The 25,700-nt window shown below is 48.2% G+C and overlaps 1 protein-coding gene and 1 long non-coding RNA gene across 4 annotated transcripts in view; one reads left to right on the top strand and one right to left on the bottom strand.

Moving 5' to 3' along the window:
* The window catches only part of LOC142463923 (uncharacterized), an 80,891-nt gene that overhangs the window by 41,901 nt on the left and 13,290 nt on the right, over window positions 1–25,700 (bottom strand). The window contains exon 2 of the long non-coding RNA XR_012787542.1: window positions 21,947–22,108. This is a non-coding gene — a long non-coding RNA (uncharacterized LOC142463923). The remainder of the gene's footprint in view (window positions 1–21,946; window positions 22,109–25,700) is intronic.
* IRF7 (interferon regulatory factor 7) overlaps window positions 12,852–25,700 on the top strand; it is a 29,383-nt gene continuing 16,534 nt past the window's right edge. Inside the window, exons 1-6 of one of the 3 annotated variants that reach the window (XM_075566800.1) lie at window positions 12,853–12,933; window positions 20,120–20,210; window positions 22,036–22,195; window positions 23,692–23,932; window positions 24,274–24,380; window positions 24,639–24,693. In XM_075566800.1, coding sequence (XP_075422915.1) covers window positions 20,194–20,210; window positions 22,036–22,195; window positions 23,692–23,932; window positions 24,274–24,380; window positions 24,639–24,693 — 580 coding nt within the window. In that variant the 5' untranslated portion in view covers window positions 12,853–12,933; window positions 20,120–20,193. Of the gene's footprint in view, window positions 12,934–20,119; window positions 20,211–22,035; window positions 22,196–23,691; window positions 23,933–24,270; window positions 24,381–24,638; window positions 24,694–25,700 lie in introns of all 3 variants that reach the window. The other 2 variants (XM_075566799.1, XM_075566801.1) reach the window with 2 other exon arrangements.

Here is a 25,700-nt window from a genome sequence, read left to right as displayed (position 1 = left end):
CATGAAAGACAGCGGTGGTACTGTCGTTCTTGGTACATGGACAATGGGACCTGAGGGCTCCGGAATGGGAACATCGGAAGGACAGTAGCCAGGTGTCCGGTGCATAGTAATAGTCCAAGAGTACGGGACACAGGACACAGATTGTCGGACAAAAATGGCAGAGGGACCTTCAGAGAAGGCAATGTCTTTGGTGAAATCAGCACGGAGGAAATTGCGAGAGTCTTTAGCTTCCAAGGAATTCCGGGTGGTGGTTAGCAAGGGAATGGGGCGGGAGGGTTCACTACACACTATTGCAGCGGTACTTTTGATAAAAAACAGGGTTGCTATCCCAAGCAATTTGCGAGAGTCTGTAGCAGTGTGTATGCAACTCATGGTACTGGTAAAATAAGTCAATTTTAAAGACGGGATCTTCTGAAAAAAGGGAAAGTTCCAAATGCGATACCCCTGAGTTCGTGGTAGTAGACATACAATCAGTAGTGGATACCCAGAATACTGTGGGCGAATCAGCGTGAAACAGTATTATTACAGGAATGGGCATCCCAGACTTAAAGTCATTTTTAATCATCCCGGAGGCTGTGGCATGATCCGTGAGAGAAACTGGGGTAAACTCTCCAACAGACACAAGGGACATCTTGCTTGTTACAGAATTGGGTCCCTGAGAATCCCTAGTGAGGGCATCAGACTCCATGGGAGACTTAGTGACAGGGGTTTTGGAACTGATTAAAGGAATTGCAGGTATCACAGATTTAATAGGAGAAATACCTTGCAAAACAGAAATTTTAGTAAAGGTGATAGGCATCACAGATAGGACAGACAGAAGTAAGCTAGGCAAGGTTGCTTCTATAACAGAAGATTTGGCAGCGGCAAAGCTTAACTCAGCGGCTGCTGGAGAACTTTTAACTACAGTGAGAAGGGACTGCAGATTTACAAAGTCAGGGATAAAGGGAGTCTCAAACTTGAAAGCCTGATCCTTCAAAAAGAAGGGCCCTAACTTTAATGGTACTGAGGGAGCAACAGCAGATACGCTGATCTCAGTAGGGGTCACTTGGAAAGGAGCATAATATGTACTGTTCGCTTTAAACCCTAGGATTTGAGAAAAGGAGAACTCAGACAGTGCAAGTGGGGCAACCACGACTGTGCTGGCCTCTGAAGTGGGTATTTGGGAAAGAGTGTCTGGGACATCAGAAACGACAACAGATTCCACGAAAAGGGGTCTATGCTCAGAAGCAGGGGTCTCAGCTCTCTGAGTGGCAGACGGGGTGAGTGAAATACCTAGGAGTAGGGATTCTGCAAACAGGTTTAGAGAAACAAACGGCTCCAGAATACTTTTTACTGGAGCCAGTATTATTGCCGAAAGTTCAGGGGACATAGCCCCGAGAATTTTAGCCGAGTCAGAGGACAAAAGGGGTTGATCCTCTGAGGCTAAGGAGGTGTCCCTGACTGACGAACTAAAGGGATCTACCAAGGAAGGTTCACAGGGCTGACCTGCAGGGGTTAACATAGGAAAAACCCCAAGGGTTAAATTACTCTGTACCTGAGAATCAGAGAAATAGAAGCTAGTCTCCGAGAGTGGGGTCATAGGGGGTTCTGCCTCTTGCCCAAGGGACCTATCATTAGACTGCGGAATACTAGGGTTAGCAGTAGGGACCTCACAGAGCAGACTAGCAGGGGTTAATACAGAAAAAACCTCGGAAACAGAGCTTAGAATTTTTGGTTTAGGAAAAGAGGGCAAACAGGATTCATTCTCTGGTGCTAGGGAAGACACACTGACCTGGGGACTGCAGGGATTTACAGTGGGGGACGCATAAGCCTGACTAGCAGGGGTTAAGACCGAAATAACCTCAGGGACAGAATTTAGGGAGGTTAACTCAGGATTAGGGAGCGTGGCAGCTTCATCCTTAGCGGGCAGCGACAGAGAAATGGTTTGACCATTCTTAGGAGAGAGAGGTACCCCCACAGGTTTAGCAACAGGACTGACAGAAAAGGGTTTGTGAATAGTCTGCGCGTGGGCAGCAAGTAGAGGTTCACACTCGCTTATGTTCTTGTCAAATTCCAGGAATAATTTAAGGGTGGTGTCTATGGCCTGAGTCGGTACCCCAAAATCCGAAGTTTCCAGACCTGGAGTAGACATAAGAAGGAGTAGTTGGGAGTACTCGGCTTGTAACATCTTCTTTACCTCTCTACATTCCTGAGACCTTGTAAGTATTTCTTTACGAGTTAGTCTTTCTGCAGAGGTTAACCCTTCATACATACAGGCAAGATTAGGTGGAGGCAGTCTTTCAAACAGATACTGTTTTTCAAACAGGGACTGGTCCGCAACCTGGGACATAGGTGCAGTTACACATTTACCAACCCCCGCCACGGCGCGGTCCGGTTTTGGGCCGAGCATACTGTTACGATTGTGCTCGCCACAAACCGGGACCGGACCGCGGGGCTGAGGTGGGGTTATATAATCACCGACCTTAGTCCACGCAGACTGATCCGGAGTGCGCAGTTCGTAGTCGTACATCGCAGGGTCAGGATTGGAGAAGGCAGCATCGTCGTTAATGAAGCAGGAGTTCGGCAACAGGAAATCAGGAGTACCCCGCTTCAGCTTAGGAGAGTGAGCGCGGGGGTGGCTTCTGCGCGAGGAGCGGCCTCGGCCCATGACGCCGATCTCAGCAGGAGGAGACAGCAGGCTGGCCGAAGTTCACCGCAGGGCAGCGTCGGGAAGAACCAACGCTTCAGCGCAGAAGTCCAAGGCAGGCCACTGCAAGAGGATCGCAGCAGGCCGCAGGAAAGGAAGGGTAGCCACTGCTAGGAGGGAATGCAGCAGTTACCAGTGCTGGCATCAACGCTTCAGCACAGGCGTCCAGGGTAGGCCACTGCAGGAGAATAGCAGCAGGCCGCAGGACAGGAAGGGTAGCCACTGCTAGGAGGGAATGCAGCAGTTACCAGTGCTGGCATCAACGCTTCAGCACAGGCGTCCAGGGTAGGCCACTGCAGGAGAATAGCAGCAGGCCGCAGGACAGGAAGGGTACTGCACCGACACACTTTTTTCGAGCAAATACCCAGTATGTACCTGGCAGATACCTGGAATGCGCCGCTCCTCACCTCTGACAAGCCCCGTTGTGTTTGCCTTCCCAGCCTGGGTTCATGCCTGGCTGACGGGCGGCTGATCTGTTAAATGATAATGATTAGGATTTAATAGGCTGCAATGCTTCGCGTGTCTACCAGATGGCATAAATTCATGAATTGTAATGCAGTATATATATATATATATATATATATATATATATATATATATATATATATATATATATATATACTGTGCAGTATTGCAGCCAGCGGGAATAAAATGCTTCAATCCCTGTCTGGAAAATAACCCAATGCACTCGGGCAGAAAACAGTCACAAACCTCAATACACCCGGGTATACCCGAATTCGTGGGACTAGCCGAGCTCGAATAAAGTGTGTCGCCAGTGTAGCCACTGCTAGGAGGGAATGCAGCAGTTACCAGTGCTGGCATCAACGCTTCAGCACAGACGTCCAGGGTAGGCCACTGCAAGGAGATAGCAGCAGGCCAGTGCTGGCAACAACGCTTCAGCACAGACGTCCAGGACCAGGCCTCTGGATACTCAGGAACTTGGAAGGTAAGAACGCTAGGAGAGAGGCCTGGGGTGGTTTGTGGCAGAGACAGTAACATAGAGGTAGGAATAGTTATGCTCGGCGCTGGTTCAGAGCCAACGCCTAGAATATAAAGGGCGGAGATCCAATCACAGGAGGAGGGTGTGTGAGAATTCCTCCAATGAAGTAGCACAGGGCAGAAGCTGCAATGAGAGGCAGCACCTGTGCCATAGATTGCCAGAGGAAGCTTGCAACTGCACAGGTCTGCACGGCTATAGTCAAAGCCAGTAGTGGATTCCTTACAGTACCCCCCCCTTCAGGTGAGGCCTCCGGACGAACAAGATCCATCACAGATTTGGGGGACATGGAATTGTTCCTAAACCTCCTTAGGCGAGAGGTGGCGTTGAAAGCCCATAGTTTGTTGGGATTCCTTACAGTACCCCCACCACTGGGTGAGAAGCCTGGGTGAACAGGACCATTCATAGGTCTGGGAGACATTGAGTTGTTCCTGAAGTGTCTCCGGCGAGAATTAGGTCCACAATCCAGATGTACATTGGCGAGTGCCATGAAAGACAGCGGTGGTACTGCCGTTCTTGGTACATGGACAATGGGACCTGAGGGCTCCGGAATGGGAACATCGGAAGGACAGTAGCCAGGTGTCCGGTGCATAGTAATAGTCCAAGAGTACGGGACACAGGACACAGATTGTCGGACAAAAATGGCAGAGGGACCTTCAGAGAAGGCAATGTCTTTGGTGAAATCAGCACGGAGGAAATTGCGAGAGTCTTTAGCTTCCAAGGAATTCCGGGTGGTGGTTAGCAAGGGAATGGGGCGGGAGGGTTCACTACACACTATTGCAGCGGTACTTTTGATAAAAAACAGGGTTGCTATCCCAAGCAATTTGCGAGAGTCTGTAGCAGTGTGTATGCAACTCATGGTACTGGCAGTTGAAGAAGGATCCGCTTCCTTTGGTTTGTGATCTTTAGAGAGAATCAAATCCGAAATTGTGGCCTTGGCGAAGGACATAATAAGCATGTCTATACCCATAGTGGACCCATAGAGAACAGGAACGGACGCTTCAGGTAAAGCGACGAGGTCCAGTAAGGGTGTCTTCGTCTTAGGGAGAGGCCAATTGCCATACAGAACGGGCACTTTGGGCACCACACAGAGACCTGCGAGTAAGGAGTCTGTTTGAAAGGTGAGAAAACAGATTTTATCCAAAAAACAAGGCAGGCGGTTAAGCGGTGCATCAACCTTAGAGAAAAAAGTCTTGGGGTTAAAGCTGGGTGCCTCCAACACAGAGAAAGAAGACAGAGAACTAGAGCTTGGCTTCGGAGTGGAGGTCCCAGGTACCCAGGTCTCACATGATACTGTGGGAGAAGCAATGCAAATTGTTAGTGTTTTAAACATAGGGTTTTTAACATCGGTAGCTCCAGGCACCTTTTTGAGAGGTAACCCTAGTTTTGGGACAGGACAGTCAATAGCAAGTACCCCAAGTATTGTGGAAGACACAGAGAAAAATAAGTCAATTTTAAAGACGGGATCTTCTGAAAAAAGGGAAAGTTCCAAATGCGATACCCCTGAGTTCGTGGTAGTAGACATACAATCAGTAGTGGATACCCAGAATACTGTGGGCGAATCAGCGTGAAACAGTATTATTACAGGAATGGGCATCCCAGACTTAAAGTCATTTTTAATCATCCCGGAGGCTGTGGCATGATCCGTGAGAGAAACTGGGGTAAACTCTCCAACAGACACAAGGGACATCTTGCTTGTTACAGAATTGGGTCCCTGAGAATCCCTAGTGAGGGCATCAGACTCCATGGGAGACTTAGTGACAGGGGTTTTGGAACTGATTAAAGGAATTGCAGGTATCACAGATTTAATAGGAGAAATACCTTGCAAAACAGAAATTTTAGTAAAGGTGATAGGCATCACAGATAGGACAGACAGAAGTAAGCTAGGCAAGGTTGCTTCTATAACAGAAGATTTGGCAGCGGCAAAGCTTAACTCAGCGGCTGCTGGAGAACTTTTAACTACAGTGAGAAGGGACTGCAGATTTACAAAGTCAGGGATAAAGGGAGTCTCAAACTTGAAAGCCTGATCCTTCAAAAAGAAGGGCCCTAACTTTAATGGTACTGAGGGAGCAACAGCAGATACGCTGATCTCAGTAGGGGTCACTTGGAAAGGAGCATAATATGTACTGTTCGCTTTAAACCCTAGGATTTGAGAAAAGGAGAACTCAGACAGTGCAAGTGGGGCAACCACGACTGTGCTGGCCTCTGAAGTGGGTATTTGGGAAAGAGTGTCTGGGACATCAGAAACGACAACAGATTCCACGAAAAGGGGTCTATGCTCAGAAGCAGGGGTCTCAGCTCTCTGAGTGGCAGACGGGGTGAGTGAAATACCTAGGAGTAGGGATTCTGCAAACAGGTTTAGAGAAACAAACGGCTCCAGAATACTTTTTACTGGAGCCAGTATTATTGCCGAAAGTTCAGGGGGCATAGCCCCGAGAATTTTAGCCGAGTCAGAGGACAAAAGGGGTTGATCCTCTGAGGCTAAGGAGGTGTCCCTGACTGACGAACTAAAGGGATCTACCAAGGAAGGTTCACAGGGCTGACCTGCAGGGGTTAACATAGGAAAAACCCCAAGGGTTAAATTACTCTGTACCTGAGAATCAGAGAAATAGAAGCTAGTCTCCGAGAGTGGGGTCATAGGGGGTTCTGCCTCTTGCCCAAGGGACCTATCATTAGACTGCGGAATACTAGGGTTAGCAGTAGGGACCTCACAGAGCAGACTAGCAGGGGTTAATACAGAAAAAACCTCGGAAACAGAGCTTAGAATTTTTGGTTTAGGAAAAGAGGGCAAACAGGATTCATTCTCTGGTGCTAGGGAAGACACACTGACCTGGGGAATGCAGGGATTTACAGTGGGGGACGCATAAGCCTGACTAGCAGGGGTTAAGACCGAAATAACCTCAGGGACAGAATTTAGGGAGGTTAACTCAGGATTAGGGAGCGTGGCAGCTTCATCCTTAGCGGGCAGCGACAGAGAAATGGTTTGACCATTCTTAGGAGAGAGAGGTACCCCCACAGGTTTAGCAACAGGACTGACAGAAAAGGGTTTGTGAATAGTCTGCGCGTGGGCAGCAAGTAGAGGTTCACACTCGCTTATGTTCTTGTCAAATTCCAGGAATAATTTAAGGGTGGTGTCTATGGCCTGAGTCGGTACCCCAAAATCCGCAGTTTCCAGACCTGGAGTAGACATAAGAAGGAGTAGTTGGGAGTACTCGGCTTGTAACATCTTCTTTACCTCTCTACATTCCTGAGACCTTGTAAGTATTTCTTTACGAGTTAGTCTTTCTGCAGAGGTTAACCCTTCATACATACAGGCAAGATTAGGTGGAGGCAGTCTTTCAAACAGATACTGTTTTTCAAACAGGGACTGGTCCGCAGCCTGGGACATAGGTGCAGTTACACATTTGCCAACCCCCGCCACGGCGCGGTCCGGTTTTGGGCCGAGCATACTGTTACGATTGTGCTCGCCACAAACCGGGACCGGACCGCGGGGCTGAGGTGGGGTTATATAATCACCGACCTTAGTCCACGCAGACTGATCCGGAGTGCGCAGTTCGTAGTCGTACATCGCAGGGTCAGGATTGGAGAAGGCAGCATCGTCGTTAATGAAGCAGGAGTTCGGCAACAGGAAATCAGGAGTACCCCGCTTCAGCTTAGGAGAGTGAGCGCGGGGGTGGCTTCTGCGCGAGGAGCGGCCTCGGCCCATGACGCCGATCTCAGCAGGAGGAGACAGCAGGCTGGCCAAAGTTCACCGCAGGGCAGCGTCGGGAAGAACCAACGCTTCAGCGCAGAAGTCCAAGGCAGGCCACTGCAAGAGGATCGCAGCAGGCCGCAGGAAAGGAAGGGTAGCCACTGCTAGGAGGGAATGCAGCAGTTACCAGTGCTGGCATCAACGCTTCAGCACAGGCGTCCAGGGTAGGCCACTGCAGGAGAATAGCAGCAGGCCGCAGGACAGGAAGGGTAGCCACTGCTAGGAGGGAATGCAGCAGTTACCAGTGCTGGCATCAACGCTTCAGCACAGGCGTCCAGGGTAGGCCACTGCAGGAGAATAGCAGCAGGCCGCAGGACAGGAAGGGTAGCCACTGCTAGGAGGGAATGCAGCAGTTACCAGTGCTGGCATCAACGCTTCAGCACAGACGTCCAGGGTAGGCCACTGCAAGGAGATAGCAGCAGGCCAGTGCTGGCAACAACGCTTCAGCACAGACGTCCAGGACCAGGCCTCTGGATACTCAGGAACTTGGAAGGTAAGAACGCTAGGAGAGAGGCCTGGGGTGGTTTGTGGCAGAGACAGTAACATAGAGGTAGGAATAGTTATGCTCGGCGCTGGTTCAGAGCCAACGCCTAGAATATAAAGGGCGGAGATCCAATCACAGGAGGAGGGTGTGTGAGAATTCCTCCAATGAAGTAGCACAGGGCAGAAGCTGCAATGAGAGGCAGCACCTGTGCCATAGATTGCCAGAGGAAGCTTGCAACCGCACAGGTCTGCAAAGCTATAGTCAAAGCCAGTAGTGGATTCCTTACAGAGGGTGAATGAACGTCACCAGCTCTATGCCTGGCAGACGTATGTGTAGGTATGCAGTGCAGCAGTGACAAGGTTAACTTTCAGCTGGGAAGCTCCTGACAATTAGAGTGCTCCCAGCTGCATAATCAAGGTGTTTTAAAAACCCCAGGCTGCACACACATGAGGCTGCCTGATCAAGAGGGAGTACTGAAATGCTGAAGTAAGATTACTGCTCAAAGGTCTGTCTTCTAAGTACATGTTTGATGAACTATGAAGAGAGAACCCTCGCTCGAACCCCTGGATGGTGTACGCGTGCTGCCTAGGGAGAGTAGCAATATTAGCGTAGAGGTGTACCTAGGGGGGCACACAAAAGTCCCTGATATAGGCGCACTGCAAACCTTTATAGTATAAAGTGGTCAAGGGTGAAAAGTGTATATAAAATATTTTATTAATAAATGTGCTTAAAAACCATGTGTGTGGATTATTTAAAATTAACGTCTAGACGCTTATGTCACTCAATATCAGACCTGTTTTTTTTTATCAATATTCAGTTAAGGAAAATGTTTCGACCGTAATTACAAAGCAGGTAAGTATGGTCTAATATACCACCAAAATGAAAAGTATGCCTAGTATAGTGATGAGATCTATATGCTCCCTGATGGATCTACGTCTAGTAGAAATGCTGAATAACAAAGAACACAGTAAAAACGTATAGATCAGTGGTGTATTTGCCACTGCTTATAGTCCTGCAGATACTGTATAGGTCTACATGTGACCAGTGCAGCAAATTAGTTACTGCACATGCTCCGCGCACCGTGCACCACGAATGAAAACTTGCTAGTGGGGATGATACCCACTATGATACACAAAACAGTGAGTCAGCTGATTGTTGTAGGAGAATGGTATTTTATCAGAGCGGTCACATAGGATACCGATTATGAGGGTATTCTGTATGTTCAAGTTCTTTTCAAACGATCCTTCGTCAGGCACGTGAGAGTTAAATTTACACCGAGGTGCAGGTACTGCGTGATGGATTTAATTGCTCCCAAAAGGGTGTATAGTTAGTAAAACGGCAAGATACTTCTCAATAGCCTGTAGTGGGACTGGTCAGTCAGCTGTGGTAGACACTATTAAGCTAATACGTGGATGGTGCAGTCAAATATTCACTGCCCATGCTCCGTTTTTACAGTGAGTGGAGCCTCGTGGGGGGATGTTATTATCCTCCTAGATTCGATCAGGTAAGTCTTATAGCAATTATACATATAGCGGATTGTAAAATAATAGCCTAGACATGTGTCATAATTATGCCTTATGTGTTCCGGTGTCCTTCATACACGGTCCTAAAAGTAGGATTGTGAGACCGAGTGTTCCGGAAGAAGTCGCAGTAAGCGACGAAACATGCTGCATGTCGGGTCTTAGCCGATATCTCAGTTAAATATCTATTAGCGTAAACTTGTTCACTCGTCAATATTTATTAGCTTAATGTGTTCGCTCACCTAATGAGATAGCCTCAGATCGCTGCTGAGACTTTTTAAACCGCAGTGTGCTAACGTGTGGCTCACAGAGCTGGATGCTTTGGAGATCGTTTGGGGCGTCACTGGGTCCTACATGGGCGGCAGATATGCTTTACTAGTGCCACAGTGCACAGCACTGCTGAGTAACGTGCATTCTCTATGCTCTCCTAAAAATAAAAACAACGTTTTTTTATTCGTGTCCCCACCATCCACGTATTAGATTAAAACCTTGGCCATGTTTAGCGCTTGCTGGCGGAAGCGTGCTGACGCACGCTCCCGCTCAGCCCTGAGCCCCTACAGCCGCAATTAGAGCGGCTTTAGTAGGGGCTCACCTGCACTTCCGCGCGCTTGCGGAAGCGCAGGTCTTAGGGGAATTTAAAATTTTCCCGCTTGCCGGCGCGACAGGTCGGTCACGTGAGCGGTTCGCCCTCATGACGTCACTGGCGTGCCCCCGGCAAGTGACGCGCCCGCCCCCGGCCAGTGACGCGCCCGCCCCCTGACGGCTGCTGACAGTGCGTGCGGTAAGCAACCGCAAGGCCAGGGAAAGCACCCGCTTTCCCTGCGCCTCAGCGCGCCTCATCACGCCAGCAGAGAACATGGCCGAGGCCTAATAGTGTCTACCACAGCTGACTGACCAGTCCCACTACAGGCTATTGAGAAGTATCTTGCCGTTTTACTAACTATACACCCTTTTGGGAGCAATTAAATCCATCACGCAGTACCTGCACCTCGGTGTAAATTTAACTCTCACGCGCCTGACGAAGGATCGTTTGAAAAGAACTTGAACATACAGAATACCCTCATAATCGGTATCCTATGTGACCGCTCTGATAAAATACCATTCTCCTACAACAAGCAGCTGACTTACTGTTTTGTTTTTGTATGCTGAAGAGAAGCTGTTTTGATTTTGTGTGCTGTATTTTAAAAGGCTCAATAAATAAGCCTTATCTAGAGAACCCGCGTGTGGTTGCATGTACCCTGCAACAGGGACATTGTGTATTACTTTAGTGATTGTGCACTCCAATGCAGTCACTAATAAATAAAACTGCAGGGGCGAGACACACTGTCTGCACCCTAAGGCTGAGATTATACTAAGTGCTGCTCGGCGGCAGCGCTATTCTGTGGCGTCACCCAGCGCTGCCGCCGAGCAGCATCTTGATTGTACCAGGGAGAGAGAGCAGGGGAGGCTTGGAGGCGTGGCAGTGAGCAGTTGGCCTCATTGGCTGAACCGCTCAAGTGACACGGCCGTCGCATGAAAAAAACTAAATCCTCTGTCTCTTCCCCAGCCGTCTGCTTTGGAGTCGGTCGCACCGCGACCATCGCTTGCGGCCTGAGCCGTTTCATAGGATTTTTGCATGTTGTTTTGGTGCGGCGTCGCGTGTTTTGGGGTATAATCACAGCCTTAATTTTCTCCATGGGTGATCCTCCTGAGGCCAATATGGAACCGCCAGTACCCGCGTTCCTACTGCTAAAGTAAGTGCCGGAATGCCGTTCCTGGTCCACTATAGCCCTGCTCTACACTCAGCAGCAGATTTAAATATCCGTCGCCTATAAGCACTTACCTTGGTGCCGCCCAGGCGGCCTTCTCCTGCTGTGCCGTCCTCCTCCTCCTTCAGCGTCGCCGTGTCAAATAACGCTGTGATGCCACATGGCGTCGTGTTGCCATGGCAACACGGTGTCACATGGCAAAGCGAGGCCGTGTGACGTCACGTTGCCATGGAAACGCAGTGCCATGCGCCATTACGTTGCCATGGAAACGCAACGCCATGTGGCATCACAGCGTTATTTGACACGGCAACGCATCGCACGATCCTGAAGGAGGAGAGCGGCACGAAGGAGAAGGTAAGAACTTTACAGAGGCCCCACGCTCTCCCTCGGAAATATGCTGCCCCAAAATGTTGCCGCGCCCTAGGCCGGGGTATCAGGCCTGATGGGATATCCGCCACGGTCTACACCAGGGGAGCGCAAACTTTCCCCGCTGCGCCCCCTGACTGCACTCCCGCCCCCACCTTACTGCGTCTTCGGGGTCAAATTGTGCCACGGGGTCATGTGACCCCGCTGCGTCATTTGATGCCACGTTGCCATGGCGACACGTCACCGAAGGCAAGGTAAATGACGTTGCAGAGGCCTCAGACGATCCCCCGGCATTTAATTTAATTGCCTTGGGGAAGAGCGCCGTGCCCCCTGAAAAATCTTGCGCTTCGCCTGGGGGGTGGGTCCCCCCAGTTTGCGCGCCCCTGGTCTACACTATCTATCATTTGTACTCTCACTCCCCTTCCTATGAACTCTGTACTCTGCGCTCTCTCTGTCCCCTGCCCTATCCATGCACCGATGCCAGTAACCCTTTCACTCCTAGATAGGCCAGCCACATCCTGCTCTGCACATTCTCACTATACTACTCTCTGAGGCGGTTGGGAAACTCCTGAGTGGTGTTTCCCTAGAGCAGGCGTGCTCACATTCAAGAGAACAGGTTTCTACAGCAACACACACCTAAGGGCCGTTCTATAGTGTGTGCGAACGCGTGGGCCTGTGCGAACGCACGTGCACGTGCCGCACGCTTTTTGTGTGTATGCTGTGAGCGAGTGAGGTACTGTATGTATGTATATTTGTGTATATGAATGTATGTGTGTTAAATAAGTTTTGAAATAAATAAATAATTTAATAAATTGTTTCTTAACGTTGTACATACACACACACACATACACACACAGTGCAGCGGCGGTAGCGGCGCAAATTCTTTATTTTCTTCATCTTCCCCCCTGTCGGCCGGTTCCACGCACCATTATAGAAAGGCTGACTAACAGCCTAGAACAGCCCTAATTAAGTTGTCTTAGTGGTAATTAATGCTAGGTTAATTGGATTAGTATGTGTTAATTAAAGAAATCTTAACCACACCTGGCCTGATAAGTAGCCTTTGACGACCAAACTTGAGGCGAGACCAAGAGACACACACACAGGTCACATGACTTCCAGGAATGTGCTAGCACTGCTGTGTGTAATTAGAAGCCTCCCAGACCATTGTTTCACATCAGAGCTTGGTCTCATTACACACGGCAGGCACGGCCTGCGGGGGAACCTCCCCGGTACAGTGTGTGCCTCTGTAATTGGCCGCCCATTGAAGTTGACACAGGGCTGGGCAGGGCTAGCTGGTTATATAGGGGCAAGGCACAAGCTGAGCTTGTGTTGATACAAAACTTACAGCTGGCAGTAAAGCCGGGAAACAATCAGCATTAAGGTAAACACAGCTACAGTAATTAGGGTTAGTGTTATTGGGGAAAGAACTTCTTCAGAGGGTTATTTTCGGTGTTGTATTGTTGTAGGGGGGAAATCAGGTGTACACATTTAGGGTTTGGTAATAGGGTTGTCTTTATACTAAAAACTTTTCCATGTGCAGCCACTGCCTGTTATGGGGGAAATCCTGATCTTCCTTGTAGGATTATTGTTGTGATGCATTATAATAGGGAATGCAGCTTTTATAGTATTTCTTTCTACGTTATAATAATAAGGGGGTAAATGAAATGCATAATGTGCAACCACTGCCCGAGTGTTATACGAGAAATGCCAATCGTAGTTATAGGGGTTTTTTCTACATTGCAATAATATTGGGGAAATGCTAATCTTTATAGGATTATTTTTGGTTTTGCAGTGTTATAGGGGTAATGAAATGTTCACGTTTATGATGTGGGAATGTGATGGTCTATAATCTCTCCGGCTGCCAGTTATAGGGGAAATGCTGATCTTCCTTCTATGAATATTGTATGGGTTGCAGTATTATAGGTGAAATAACGTGCACATGTACAGGATTTGTGATTAGGGTTGTCTCCCTACCATAACCTTTTCCTCTGTGCAGTCACTGGCTGAGTGTTCTAGGGAACATGCAGATGTACTTTATGGCATTATTTGTAGTGTTGCATTGATATAGGGGAAATAAAGTGCACATCTATAGGATTTGTGTTGTTTCTATACTATACCATCTCCTCTGTGAGAGTTATAGGGGAAATGCTGATCTTCCTTTATACAATTTATTTATACATTGCAATAATATTGGGGAAAGTGTGTAGCACAGTATGGGTAATGTTCCTATCTGCAGCCACACACCTCCTGAGTCTGATTGTTGTAGGGGAAGTGGCTTTCCATATGGGATTGAATTATGTGTTGAAATAATATATGAGAAATGGAAGTGCACCACATTAGGATTTGGGAATAGGACAGCAAATAAACATACCATTTGAGAGCTCATTTGCATGTCTCAGGCAGGTCTGCAACCCTGCCTTCCTCTATTATCTCTTCACATAACCGTGCTTCCACTGCAGCCAGGGATTCTGGGTATTGACATGCAAATGAGCTCTCGCTCTGACAGCCGAGCTGTCAAGCGTCAAGCTACAAGCACCAAAATCAGTGAGACATCGTGATTTATATTTGTTTTTAGTGGGTTTTTTATTATGTCACAGAACAAGTTATAATGATAAAATATTAAAAAACAAATGGACTAATGCACAGTCACGCTTACTGTATACAGCTATACACTCACACGCTGATACAAAACACATACATACAGTATACTCGTACTGACACAAAGCTAGTGTATGTATCTATCACACACAAGCACTTTGATACTGTCACAATACATTCACACATATATATATATATATATATATATATATATATATATATATATATATATATAATACACTTGCACACACCGTGATACACAGCCACATTACACGCACACACCCGTCCCCCACTATGCTACCCCTTCACTGCTCGTACACAGGGTTAATATCATGAGGCAAGGACATGCACAACTTCTAAGACTTGGCGCTTCCTTAGCACCTCCCTCTGCATCTCTGCTGTGGGTGTCTGTTTGCTGTGCAGCTGATATCACTCTACCCCAGACTCTGAGATTATACCACCGGGATCGCCCCGATAATGTTACAGCTGCTCTGCACAGTCCGACACACACCATCCTTCTTATCCCCCTACCCTGTTTCCACTAACCCTTCCTTATAGATTGCAAGCTCCTTGGGGCAGTGCCCTCCTTACCTACTGTAACAATGTATATTTATGTTTGTTATTGTTTTTTACCCCTCCAACCCCATTGTACAGCGCTATGGAATATGTTGGTGTGTTATAAATAAGTGTGTGTGTGTATATCTATCTATCACACACACCTTACACATAAAAACATGTAAAAACACTGAAACACACACACCTTACGTGTTGCTGCAGGGGAGGGAAATGAGCTTGGCACCCACAGGACAGATAACTGTATACAATAACATTTCTCCCATATGCAGGCACCCTGCTGCATACGTTACCTTGGCGGAATGTTACTGGGGACATGCTCACATTCCTTACAATGATATTTATATTTTCCTATATAAATCGCTGACAGTGTACGCAGCACTGTACATAGAATTTTGCGGGCACACTTCGTCCATGTCTTGATGAACTTACAATGTAATGTTGGTGCCTGAGGCACAGGGAGATAAAGGCTCTTGCCAGGGCTCACAAGGAGAGTTGGCACAGGATTCACCCACTTCAAAGGCAAGGACATTACCATGGGGCTACTATAGGAGTTCTATGAGGTATGCTGTGTATGGGTATGGGATCTGAGCTTAGGGCAGCCTATACTCCACTGGCAGCGAGTTATAGGAGGAAATGCTGACATCATAAGTGGGATGTTTGAGGCATGTACACCTCCGGTTTTGCAATGCTGTAGGAAGTGAGATTTCTTTAACCCCTCCAGTGCCAAAGGGGCCTGATACAGACTGCAAAGTGCTGAATGAGTCTGGCACGCTTGCTCTGGCCCTGTGTCCTGATACCACAACTCCCAGAATCCTCTGCTTCTTACGCTCCACCTTTTTCCCTCCCGTATAGCAAAGCTTCGCAATGCTTTGGCAATACTTTCTGGCACAGAAGGGGTTAAAATTATGCAACGTCTTTTAAAAAACACATGCATTGCCTGATTGCTGGACGTTTGAGGGATTTTAGAACGAGCCCTTTCAGCTCTGGAACAAAAGACGGGGCATTGTGTCTTCATCTCTAGCTCCTGAGGTTACCACGGTAACTTTGACTGCACTGGGTTCTGGGAAGAGCTCCATTTTAACACTTGGTATCTTAAAGGCTTATATCTCCTCAACAAAGCATCAGATTTCAAAATCTAAAAACACTGTAGGAAAGGGTAAGAATCAGCGATCGGCACAGACTGCTGCTCCTAAGGCTAAGGCCCCGGTCACGCCGCTGTAACACGTGCCCGCGATATTGGCGGCGCGTTCAGGCGATTCCCCGGTCTGCAGCTCACTGCAGGAGGAGAGACCGGGAGGGCGTGGCGGGGGAGTGACGGGGGCGCGGCCATGACGTCACCCGGCATGTTCGCCCTCATTGGCTGAACCGCCGGGGGGCGTGCCTAATCGCTCGACGCGAGTCCTGCTCTCAATCGCTGCGGCCCCCCCTCGCAGCGGACCCGGCGCCATTGAGGGGAGGGCTCTCGTGCGTGCAGCGTCCGTGTAGTAGGCAGCGGGGGCAAGGCCTTAGGCATGCTCGGCAGTGAGCCCCTGCAGCCGCAATGAGCGGCTTTAGCAGGGGCTCGCACACGCTTCCGCAGGCGTGCGGAAGCGTAGCCGACAAGTTTGTTTTAGTTTCGGTGCTCACGGGAGCGCAGGGCCGGTAACGTGAGCGGTTCGCCCAATGAGGGCGAACCAGCTCCGTGACGTCAGTGGCCCGCCCCCGGACGGCACGCGAACTAAGGCCAGGGAAAGCACCCGCTTTCCCTCTGCCTCAGCGCGCCTCCGCACGGCTGCAGTCACTATGGACTTAGCCTTAATGGTAGCACAGTCTACAAAGTATCAAAAGCTTTATCGAGATGCACCCAGAATCCGCCGCCCCATGGCACTTGCGTGTCCTGCTGCCTTCTTGGCACTGCCCTCCATCGCCTTCGGAATCCCAGCGTCAAAGGACGTCATCGACGTGACGGCGCATGGTAACGCGACATCCTTTTGATGTCTCGTTGCCATGCCGTGGGACGTCACGGGGCATCCGCTGCGTCATTTGAAGCTGGGATTCCAAAGGAGATGGACACATTAGGCCCATTAGGCCCGAGAGCACGGCAAATGCATACAGGGGGCTGACATTTTTTGCCGACCCGGGCCTAACGGGAAATTCGCTACTGGATACACCAGTCATACGTGAAACACCTAGAGATATATCCTAGAATGTAAGCTCTTATAAGCAGGGCCCTCATTACCTTCTGTATCTGTATGCACATGTCTGTCATTCTGTTTATGTAATGAACATAGCTCTGTACCCCCATTGTACAACGCTATGGCATATGTTGGCACATTACAAACAATATATTAGTACTGTACTTCTTCTATAACAGCACTGGCAGGTGCCTCCAGGTGTGCCCATCTGCTGGTTGCTGAGTAACCAATGTAAGCATCAGAAGTGGATAATAAGAGGCAGAAGTGAAAACCTTACTTCCCATATCAAAAGAAATCGTCAAGAAAACATTGTGCATGGGTAGAGCAATCACTGGTATTGTCTGTAGGGTTGCCAGGTGTCCAATATTTGGACACTGTCCAGTAAAAAATTAGAGGTAATACAGTACAGGTATACGTGTACCGGTATTGCGTCTCTGGACATAGTGACTTGGCCGGCAGAGCTGTTGCTAGGGGGCTGGGCAGCTTCCTCTGTCTTGATTGGTTGCTGCTGGATAATGTGTGCGGCGTCCATGGAGACGGCCGTGTGACGTCAACCCCGCATGACACTACGGCGTAATTTGACGCTGCGTTGCCATAGCAACGCGTCACAGCGTCTGAATCCAGGTACGTTTTATTGTTGCAGAGGCCTCACGCTGTCCCCCGGCATTTAATTTAAATGCCTCTGGGAAGAGCCGCCCCCCCCAAAAAATCCAGCACCCCCACTTTGCGCACATTAAATGCCGGGGAGCGCGCAAGGCCTCTAACTCACTTACCTGGTCTCCGACGGCTTTGGGCGAATGGCAACGTGGCGTCAAATTATGCCTTGTGTTCACGTGACCCCACGGCAGCAGGCTTAAGACGCTTTGGCCAAAGGGTTAAACTAAATGACCCTCTTTCAAGAGAATATATAGGTATTGCACTGTGTATTTTTGTCGCATTGGAAGTAGCTTCGGGCATCTTTGTTTTGTTTTTTGTGGTTTCAAATAGATCAAGGGGTTCAAGAAGGTGCAAGAGAGAAGCAGATTTCAGAGTAAGAGAGAGGTGCTAGGACAAGTTCATGCTCTGAAGGTTGGAGGATTGTGGGAAATAAAAGTACTGTACTTCACGGAAAAAAGTGGTAGATTGTTGGAATTGCCCTTTAACGGAGGTGGTTGAGGCAAATACAGAGAGTAGGTCAGAAATTCTTGAAATAGACAAGACTATCCTGAATATGAAATTAAGCCATGGATCTAATAGGATAGGAGAATGGGCAGACTAACGGAGCCAAGTTCTGCCATCAAATCAATGGCTCAGCTGTTCGTTAGAAGCCATTTTGCTGTTCAGTTGTAGGAAAGGACTTCTTAAAACAACTCATCCATACCATGGAGGCTTGAAATATTGTTTAAACTGGGGGACATACATAATGAAGCACTTCAGCTGGTTAGGATTGGAGAAAAGTTCTTGTGAAGATAAAGGAGAAATAAAGTGCAAGAAAGCACAGTGACTTGGGTAAGTGGATGTCCCTAGTTATTGGTCATTGAAAGACATTTGTCTTTGTTAGGAGATGAGCGCAATTGAAAGTAATCAATGGTGTAAGAGACGTGTTCAGAGGTACGCAATGGAGACTGTTTTAATGTGAAATTAAAATAAGGCTTTATTGCGCCTGTCACTTTAAACACACCAAACATGTAAATCAGCAAACAAAATCCGCTCCACTCTGGAGTATATACAGGCATACCCCGCATTAACGTACGCAATGGGACCGGAGCATGTATGTAAAGCGAAAATGTACTTAAAGTGAAGCACTACCTTTTCCCACTTATCGATGCATGTACTGTACTGCAATCGTCATATACGTGCACAACTGATGTAAATAACGCATTTGTAACAGGCTCTATAGTCTCCCTGCTTGCGCACAGCTTTGGTAAAGGGAGGGAGCCGGTATTGCTGTTCAGGACGTGATGACAGGCGCATGCGTGAGCTGCCGTTTGCCTATTGGGCGATATGTACTTACTCGCGAGTGTACTTAAAGTGAGTGTACTTAAAGCGGGGTATGCCTGTATACACTTATAGTCCAGCTCTCTTTAAGGGTGTGGTTATGACTCATCAGCCCAAATCATAGGGATAGAGATATATATCTCAAAACATAGACAACAGTCCTATAAGAAAAGTCTTATCTGTTTCTTGTAGGGGAAGGCTTCTTTGTTCTTCTGGTGTCCACACCTTTGGCCGATAAGGCAATGTCACGATCCAGGTTTAGAAGTACTTTCCCCTGTGTCTTGCTAGCAGTGTGCAGTCCAGTCCCTCTGCAGCTCAAGACACCTGTTCCTATGGTCAGTCCCACAATTTGTGAGACTCAGGAAAAATCTCACTTCCTATCTCAAAGACAGGCTTTTCTAACAAACCTAATCAGCCAGGTGATGTTGGTTAATTGACTACCAGCAGTTAACCACCACACTGTTGGATTAGAGGCACATTTCCTGAACAGGGATAAATCCCCTGTTACAAATGGGCTCTCTGGTGGTGGAAGGACCTTGCCACGACACTAAAGATCGGTTCAGTGGGGTTTGAAAGGAGGAAGCTTGGTTTCAGAGTTTGATGCGGTCCTCTCATTGAGGTAGATGTAGCGATATCACTCGATGGTGAAGGCAAGGTGTGGTGGTGTCCTCTCTTGGTGGCACAGTTTGGTGCTGTCCTCTCATTGACGTAGAGGCAGCACTAATAGTTAATGGTGAACGGCAGGGAATGGAGGTGTCCTCTCATGGAAGGTTGGTTATGGTATTTGGATTAACTCACCAAGTGGGTTAGGCTCATGACTGGTGTATATGCTATATATACACAAAGTGAAGGCAAGGTCCTCTTAATTTATGTATGAGATTATGTATAAGATTGTGAATAAAGTACCCTACTTGTTAAGTAGTACTATTTCATAAGACCACTTCCCTTATGGAAGACACCTTACAGCCCCATTCAAGGAAATGGGTAATTAAGGGCCATTCACTTGAAAATGGCTCTTAAGGGCCATGTTTAGTAAGCTGTTCTGTAAGGCATCTTATGGAGTAGCACATAGATATGGAACAAGATGCTATGACCATAGATGTTTTATGTGTAGATGTGGAAGACGGGAAGCTGTGAGGTGGTCAGAAGGTGAAGGGACAATTGAGGATTACACCAGTAATTTTTTAAATAGGCAATTTTTGCTGCTTACTAAAAAAACATTTAAAAACATGTTTCTCCTAGATCCACTTTGGTTGTTAAACCACCACGATATCATAACGAGGCTTTATTCATCTTGGCTACACGCATAAGTCACCATGCATGGAAGAGAGAGGTGAGTGGCAAGGTCATGTTGAATGGGTTAAAGAGTTTGTCCCATGTAGGACCAAAGAGACCTAGTAATAGTGACATGTCTAATGGGTTTGACTTAAAGTAAACAAAAAAAGGTGACCTAATGACAGTCATGTTTAATGGGTTAAAAAGAGTCCGTCCCACCAGGGATGGAACTAGTGAAAAGTATATGAGGTGAGCTCCACTTGGAAACACACAAAAAAAAAAAATGAAATAAACCCCATTTGCAATTCTTGCGCTCCCTCCTCGCCGCTCTCCCCATGCACGCACGCATCCTCCTCGCCGCTCTCCCCCGTGCACGCCCCCTCCTCGCCGCGCGCCCTTTCCTCTCTGCGCGCTCCCCCACACGCGTGCTCCCTCATCTGCCATATTGGATGTAGCATTGGGGCATTTTGTATTTTGTTGGTGTAAGATGTGTGCAGAGGTGTACAAATTGGAGACCGTTTCTAGGGTGAAATTAATATAAAGCTTTATTGCCTGTTCCTTTAAGTAACACAGCAAACAAAAATATACATAAAACAACAAACACCTATCCCTGTGTAAGGCCTAACTCACTCCCCATTCCCTATCTGTAAGACTGGGGGGAAAAGCCCCTTACCAGTATACCACCCCTAAAGTCTCAGCAGTACCTTACAGCAGGTGGCCCTTCAGGTCAGTGGTGTCCAGGTGTGTTGGAGGGTCCAGCCTCTGGCAGGGTCCTGTGTCCAGGAAAAGAGGTCTTGTCCTCTTTTTGTCTTGTTTTCAATGCCCAGTCCTTCAGTGCACTCAAGACCTCTTTCCTCTTGTCAGCACCCTTGTGTACTGAGGAAAATCCTTTCCTGTGTCTCACATGACACTCTTTACAGAGCTCTCATTAGTCCAGGTGGAGACTAGTTAATTGAGTGGCTACAATTAACTCTCTCTGCTGGATTCTCAGAGCTCTGAGGCTGCGTTATTTAAACATGGATAAGTCCCTGTTCCAGTTGGCCTATACACACACCATAGCGCACGCCTGCTCACCAGACCCGCCATAGAGAACACATGTACACCAAATATATACACGCATCATACACACAATCCCAAGTGTATAGAAATCGTGCATACAAACCCCAATACACACACCAAATGAACCCCACACATGCCATACACACACTTAACCCCCATATATGCACACCAAATTAACCCCCCATCATATATATCCATTACCTTAAACACCACACACCATGCATAAATAAGTAACCCATCACACCCACCAGAGAGTCACAGATACAAACTAACGCATACACACTATACACATAGTGTAAATGTTGTCTTACCTGGATCAGAGTAGCAGGAGGCTGGTGCAGAGCGCCCTCTAGAGACCAGGCTGTGTAGCAGCTTGTCAGTGACACAGCCTGCCTTGCAGGGGAAGGGCCAGAGAGCCGTCTGCACCTCCTCCCTGTTACCAGCAGGGAATACAGTGCCAAGGCCCACGTCTGACCTCCGAAAGGGGTGCTGGTCTCTTGGCGGGCTAATAGGAAGCTGATGGCATGACTTCCTATTGGCCCATGGGGAGCAGAATCTTGCAAGCTTTGCCATTAAATTAACCCTGCTAGCCCAGCGGCTACCGGCACCCCCTTACGGAGGTAAGTATCTCCGGAAGCAGGTGGTCCCTAGGGCTGAACCCCATTAATTTCAGCTCCAGAGACCCCTGCTTAAATCCAATGTTAAAAAAAATTTTATTATTAAAAACAAACTCACCCGCTTGGATTTCTGATTTTCTGAAGCTGCAGGGGCGCAGCATACTGTACACAGGGCGTCCGTGACTGTGGTCCCTTGTCTCACCTCAGGGTTCATCACAAAGAGCTCTTTGGGCCTTGGCTCCTCAGACAAATCCGCAGTGAGCAGTTCGGCGTTTGTTGGCTGGAAGAGGAAAGCAACAAATTTCGCATCCCCTGGAAGCATCTGAACAGGAAGCCCATAGTTGAACAGGATTATGAGATATTTAAGGCAGGTGTCGGCTACAGATACATCTATCATGGGTTCGAATGGGCTTAAAAATCTATTAAAAAGCAACTAATGGTACTGTGCCGTATATTACAAAATTTGAATATCCATTCAACCACCCTCTAACCCAGTGGGGTTTTTTTTTTAATCCTTTTGTTGTTGTTGTTAAGGAACCCTATAATTATATTGGGAAATTCCGCAGAACCCCAACCCTCTCTAATAGCACGTCTGAGATCAGATGCATTGTAAGGAACCCCAACCCTCTCTAATAGCGCGTCTGAGATCAGATGCATTGTAAGGAACCCCAACCCTCTCTAATAGCGTCTGAGATCAGATGCATTGTAAGGAACCCCAACCCTCTCTAATAGCGCATCTGAGATCAGATGCATTGTAAGGAACCCCAACCCTCTCTAATAGCGCATCTGAAAGCAGATGCATTGTAAGGAGCCCCAACCCTCTCTAATAGCACGTCTGAGATCAGATGCATTGTAAGGAACCCCAACCCTCTCTAAGAGCGCGTCTGAGACCAGATACATTGTAAGGAACCCCAACCCCCTCTAATAGCGCGCCTTAGATCAGATGCATTGTAAGGAACCCCAACCCTCTCTAATAGCTCGTCTGAGATCAGATGCATTGTAAGGAACCCCAACCCTCTCTAATAGCGCGTCTGAGATCAGATGCATTGTAAGGAACCCCAACCCTCTCTAATAGCGCGTCTGAGATCAGATGCATTGTAAATTCTTCTGTATTTGGTACCATTATCAAATGATCTGGAAACTGCAGAGAATTCTTTAGGGATGCTCTAGGAACCAAAGCTTTTCTAGGAGCCCCTGTTGAAAAACAAATATATTGCTGGCACCTCTGAAAAGGTTATATGATGAGCATATTATTTAAGCTATAAACCTCTTTCACCATGGAGAATACTCAGGACCGCTGCTTTCTATTTACAACCCAAGATTCCTCCATCTGGGCTAAATTCACTAAGCCAGGGGTGCGCAAACTTCGTGAGCTGCGCCCCCCTGCCCGGCAGCCACAGCGTTCACAACCTCCTATCCAAGGACTCGGCGTCAAATTACACATTTTCCTTGCTCTTCTTCCATCCTTCTCATATTATGACTCCCTCTCTTTCTCATCTCTCTCTCCCTCTATTCTTACATGAGGTCTGTCTCTCTCTTCCTCTACGATGTCTCTCTCCCCTCTGTAATTTCTCTCTCTCTCCATAAGTTATGTCCCTCTTTCTCCCTCCATGATATGGCTCTCCGTGATGTCTCTCCCTACCTTGCCATGATCTATCTCCATGATGTCTCTCTGTCTTCATGATCTGCCTCTCTCTCTCTCTGCTCTCTCTGTCTGTCTCTCTCTGTCTCTCTCTGTCTCTGTCTCTCTCTCTCTCTGTCTCTCTGTCTCTCATGTAACTCTTGCTCTCTCTCTCTGTCTCTGTCTCTGTCTCTCTGTCTCTCTCGTAACTCTTGCTCACTCTGTCTCCTTCCCTCGCTCAGGCCTGGGCCATCGAGAGCGGCAAGTATTATGAGAATAACGAGGACCCCGCCAAGTGGAAAACTAACTTCCGCTGCGCCCTGAACGGGGTCACCTGCGGGGACGTCAAAATGTTCTCGGAGGTCCAGGACAATTCAGGGGACGAAAAAGACCCCCACAAAATATACCAGGTCAACCAGAGCTTCCCTGCTGTCCCCCTTACCCCAGCCCTCCGCACTGCTGTTTCCAACGTGGCCCCTGCAGGTATGGTCACTCCACAATCAGCTTCCAATAGTAATATCTATATCCTTCTTTCCCCCCCTCTTCCTTTCCCCCCCCCTTCCCTCCCCTCTTCCTTCCCTTCCCCTCTTCCTTCCCTTCCCCTCTTCCTTCCCTTCTCCCTCTTCCTTCCCTTCTCCCCCCCCCCTTCCCCCCCTCTTTCCTCCTCCCCCCCCTCCCCTCATGCTAATAATCTGTCTCCCCACTCTCTGTCCCATTCTCTCCCTCCTCGTCTCCTTATTTCTCTCGCCTCCTCCCTCTGTCGACATGTCGCCTGTGCAAGTATCCCTCATTATGGCTATTTTTTTTTTATTTTTTTTTAGCAGAGCAACATCCGAACAAGACGGATCAAGACGATGACGACGAGAAATTGCTTATAAGTCCCGATAATATACGTGCCCTCCCGTTTAACGTGGTGCAGGGGCAAAATACGGTACGCTCTTCCAACAAAGTTATTAACTGTTAATCGCCTCAGTAACAGGATAGAGGAGCCATTCCTAAGAATCTAGCTAACTTTGCCTTAACAGTGTCATCATACATTAGATATAAACACAGAACAGTTTGAGCCTGTCCATGACAATCTGTAGTCGGGTGGTCACCGTGCTTCAGATATAAACCAGGACTGACTGAGGCTATCTGTAAAAATCGGAAGTCAGGAGGTCACTTAATATTTCAACTCTCCTGTTTTTAGGAATCGCTTGCGGCCCTTTGGAAGAATGCCCTTGTTCTGGATCCTGGTGATGCAGGTAAATTGGATATTCCACTTCTAAAGCAACGGCTACTCATAGTGAGCGATTCCAAGTGCAGATCCATTAACAAATATTAGATTGTATGGAGATGTTACAGGGAGGGGGTTATATGGAGCAACAGAGGAGTTATAGGGAGCAACAGAGGAGCTATAGGGAGCGGATATATGGAGCAACAGAGGAGCTATAGGGAGCGGTTATATGGAGCAATGGGAGGAGTTATAGGGAGCGGTTATATGGAGCAACAGAGGAGCTATAGCGAGCGGATATATGGAGCAATAGGAGGAATTATAGGGAGCGGTTATATGGAGCAATAGGAGGAGTTATAGGGAGCCAATTGGGGTGGAGTTACAGGGAGCGGTTATAGTGATCAATAGGAGGAGTTACGGCTCATATTGTAATGTTACATCTCTGGATAACAACCTGCATCATAAATAAGAAACAGCCTCACTTTTGACAAACGATGAGAAAAATGTGCTGCAGTCTGCCTGTGCAAGCCTATCATTGCATGGCCACACTGACACGAGGCACAGCCTGTGCAAGCCTATCATTGCATGGCCACACTGACACGAGGCACAGCCTGTGCAAGCCTATCATTGCATGGCCACACTGACACGAGGCACAGCCTGTGCAAGCCTATCATTGCATGGCCACACTGACACGAGGCACAGCCTGTGCAAGCCTATCATTGCATGGCCACACTGACACGAGGCACAGCCTGTGCAAGCCTATCATTGCATGGCCACACTGACACGAGGCACAGCCTGTGCAAGCCTATCATTGCATGGCCACACTGACACGAGGCACAGCCTGTGCAAGCCTATCATTGCATGGCCACACGGACACGAGGCACAGCCTGTGCAAGCCTATCATTGCATGGCCACACTGACACGAGGCACAGCCTGTGCAAGCCTATCATTGCATGGCCACACTGACACGAGGCACAGCCTGTGCAAGCCTATCATTGCATGGCCACACTGACACGAGGCACAGCCTGTGCAAGCCTA

The sequence above is a fragment of the Ascaphus truei genome, chromosome 12 (assembly GCF_040206685.1).
Source record: "Ascaphus truei isolate aAscTru1 chromosome 12, aAscTru1.hap1, whole genome shotgun sequence".
Classification (NCBI taxonomy): domain Eukaryota; kingdom Metazoa; phylum Chordata; class Amphibia; order Anura; family Ascaphidae; genus Ascaphus; species Ascaphus truei.
This window is presented reverse-complemented; position numbering and strand designations above follow the sequence as displayed.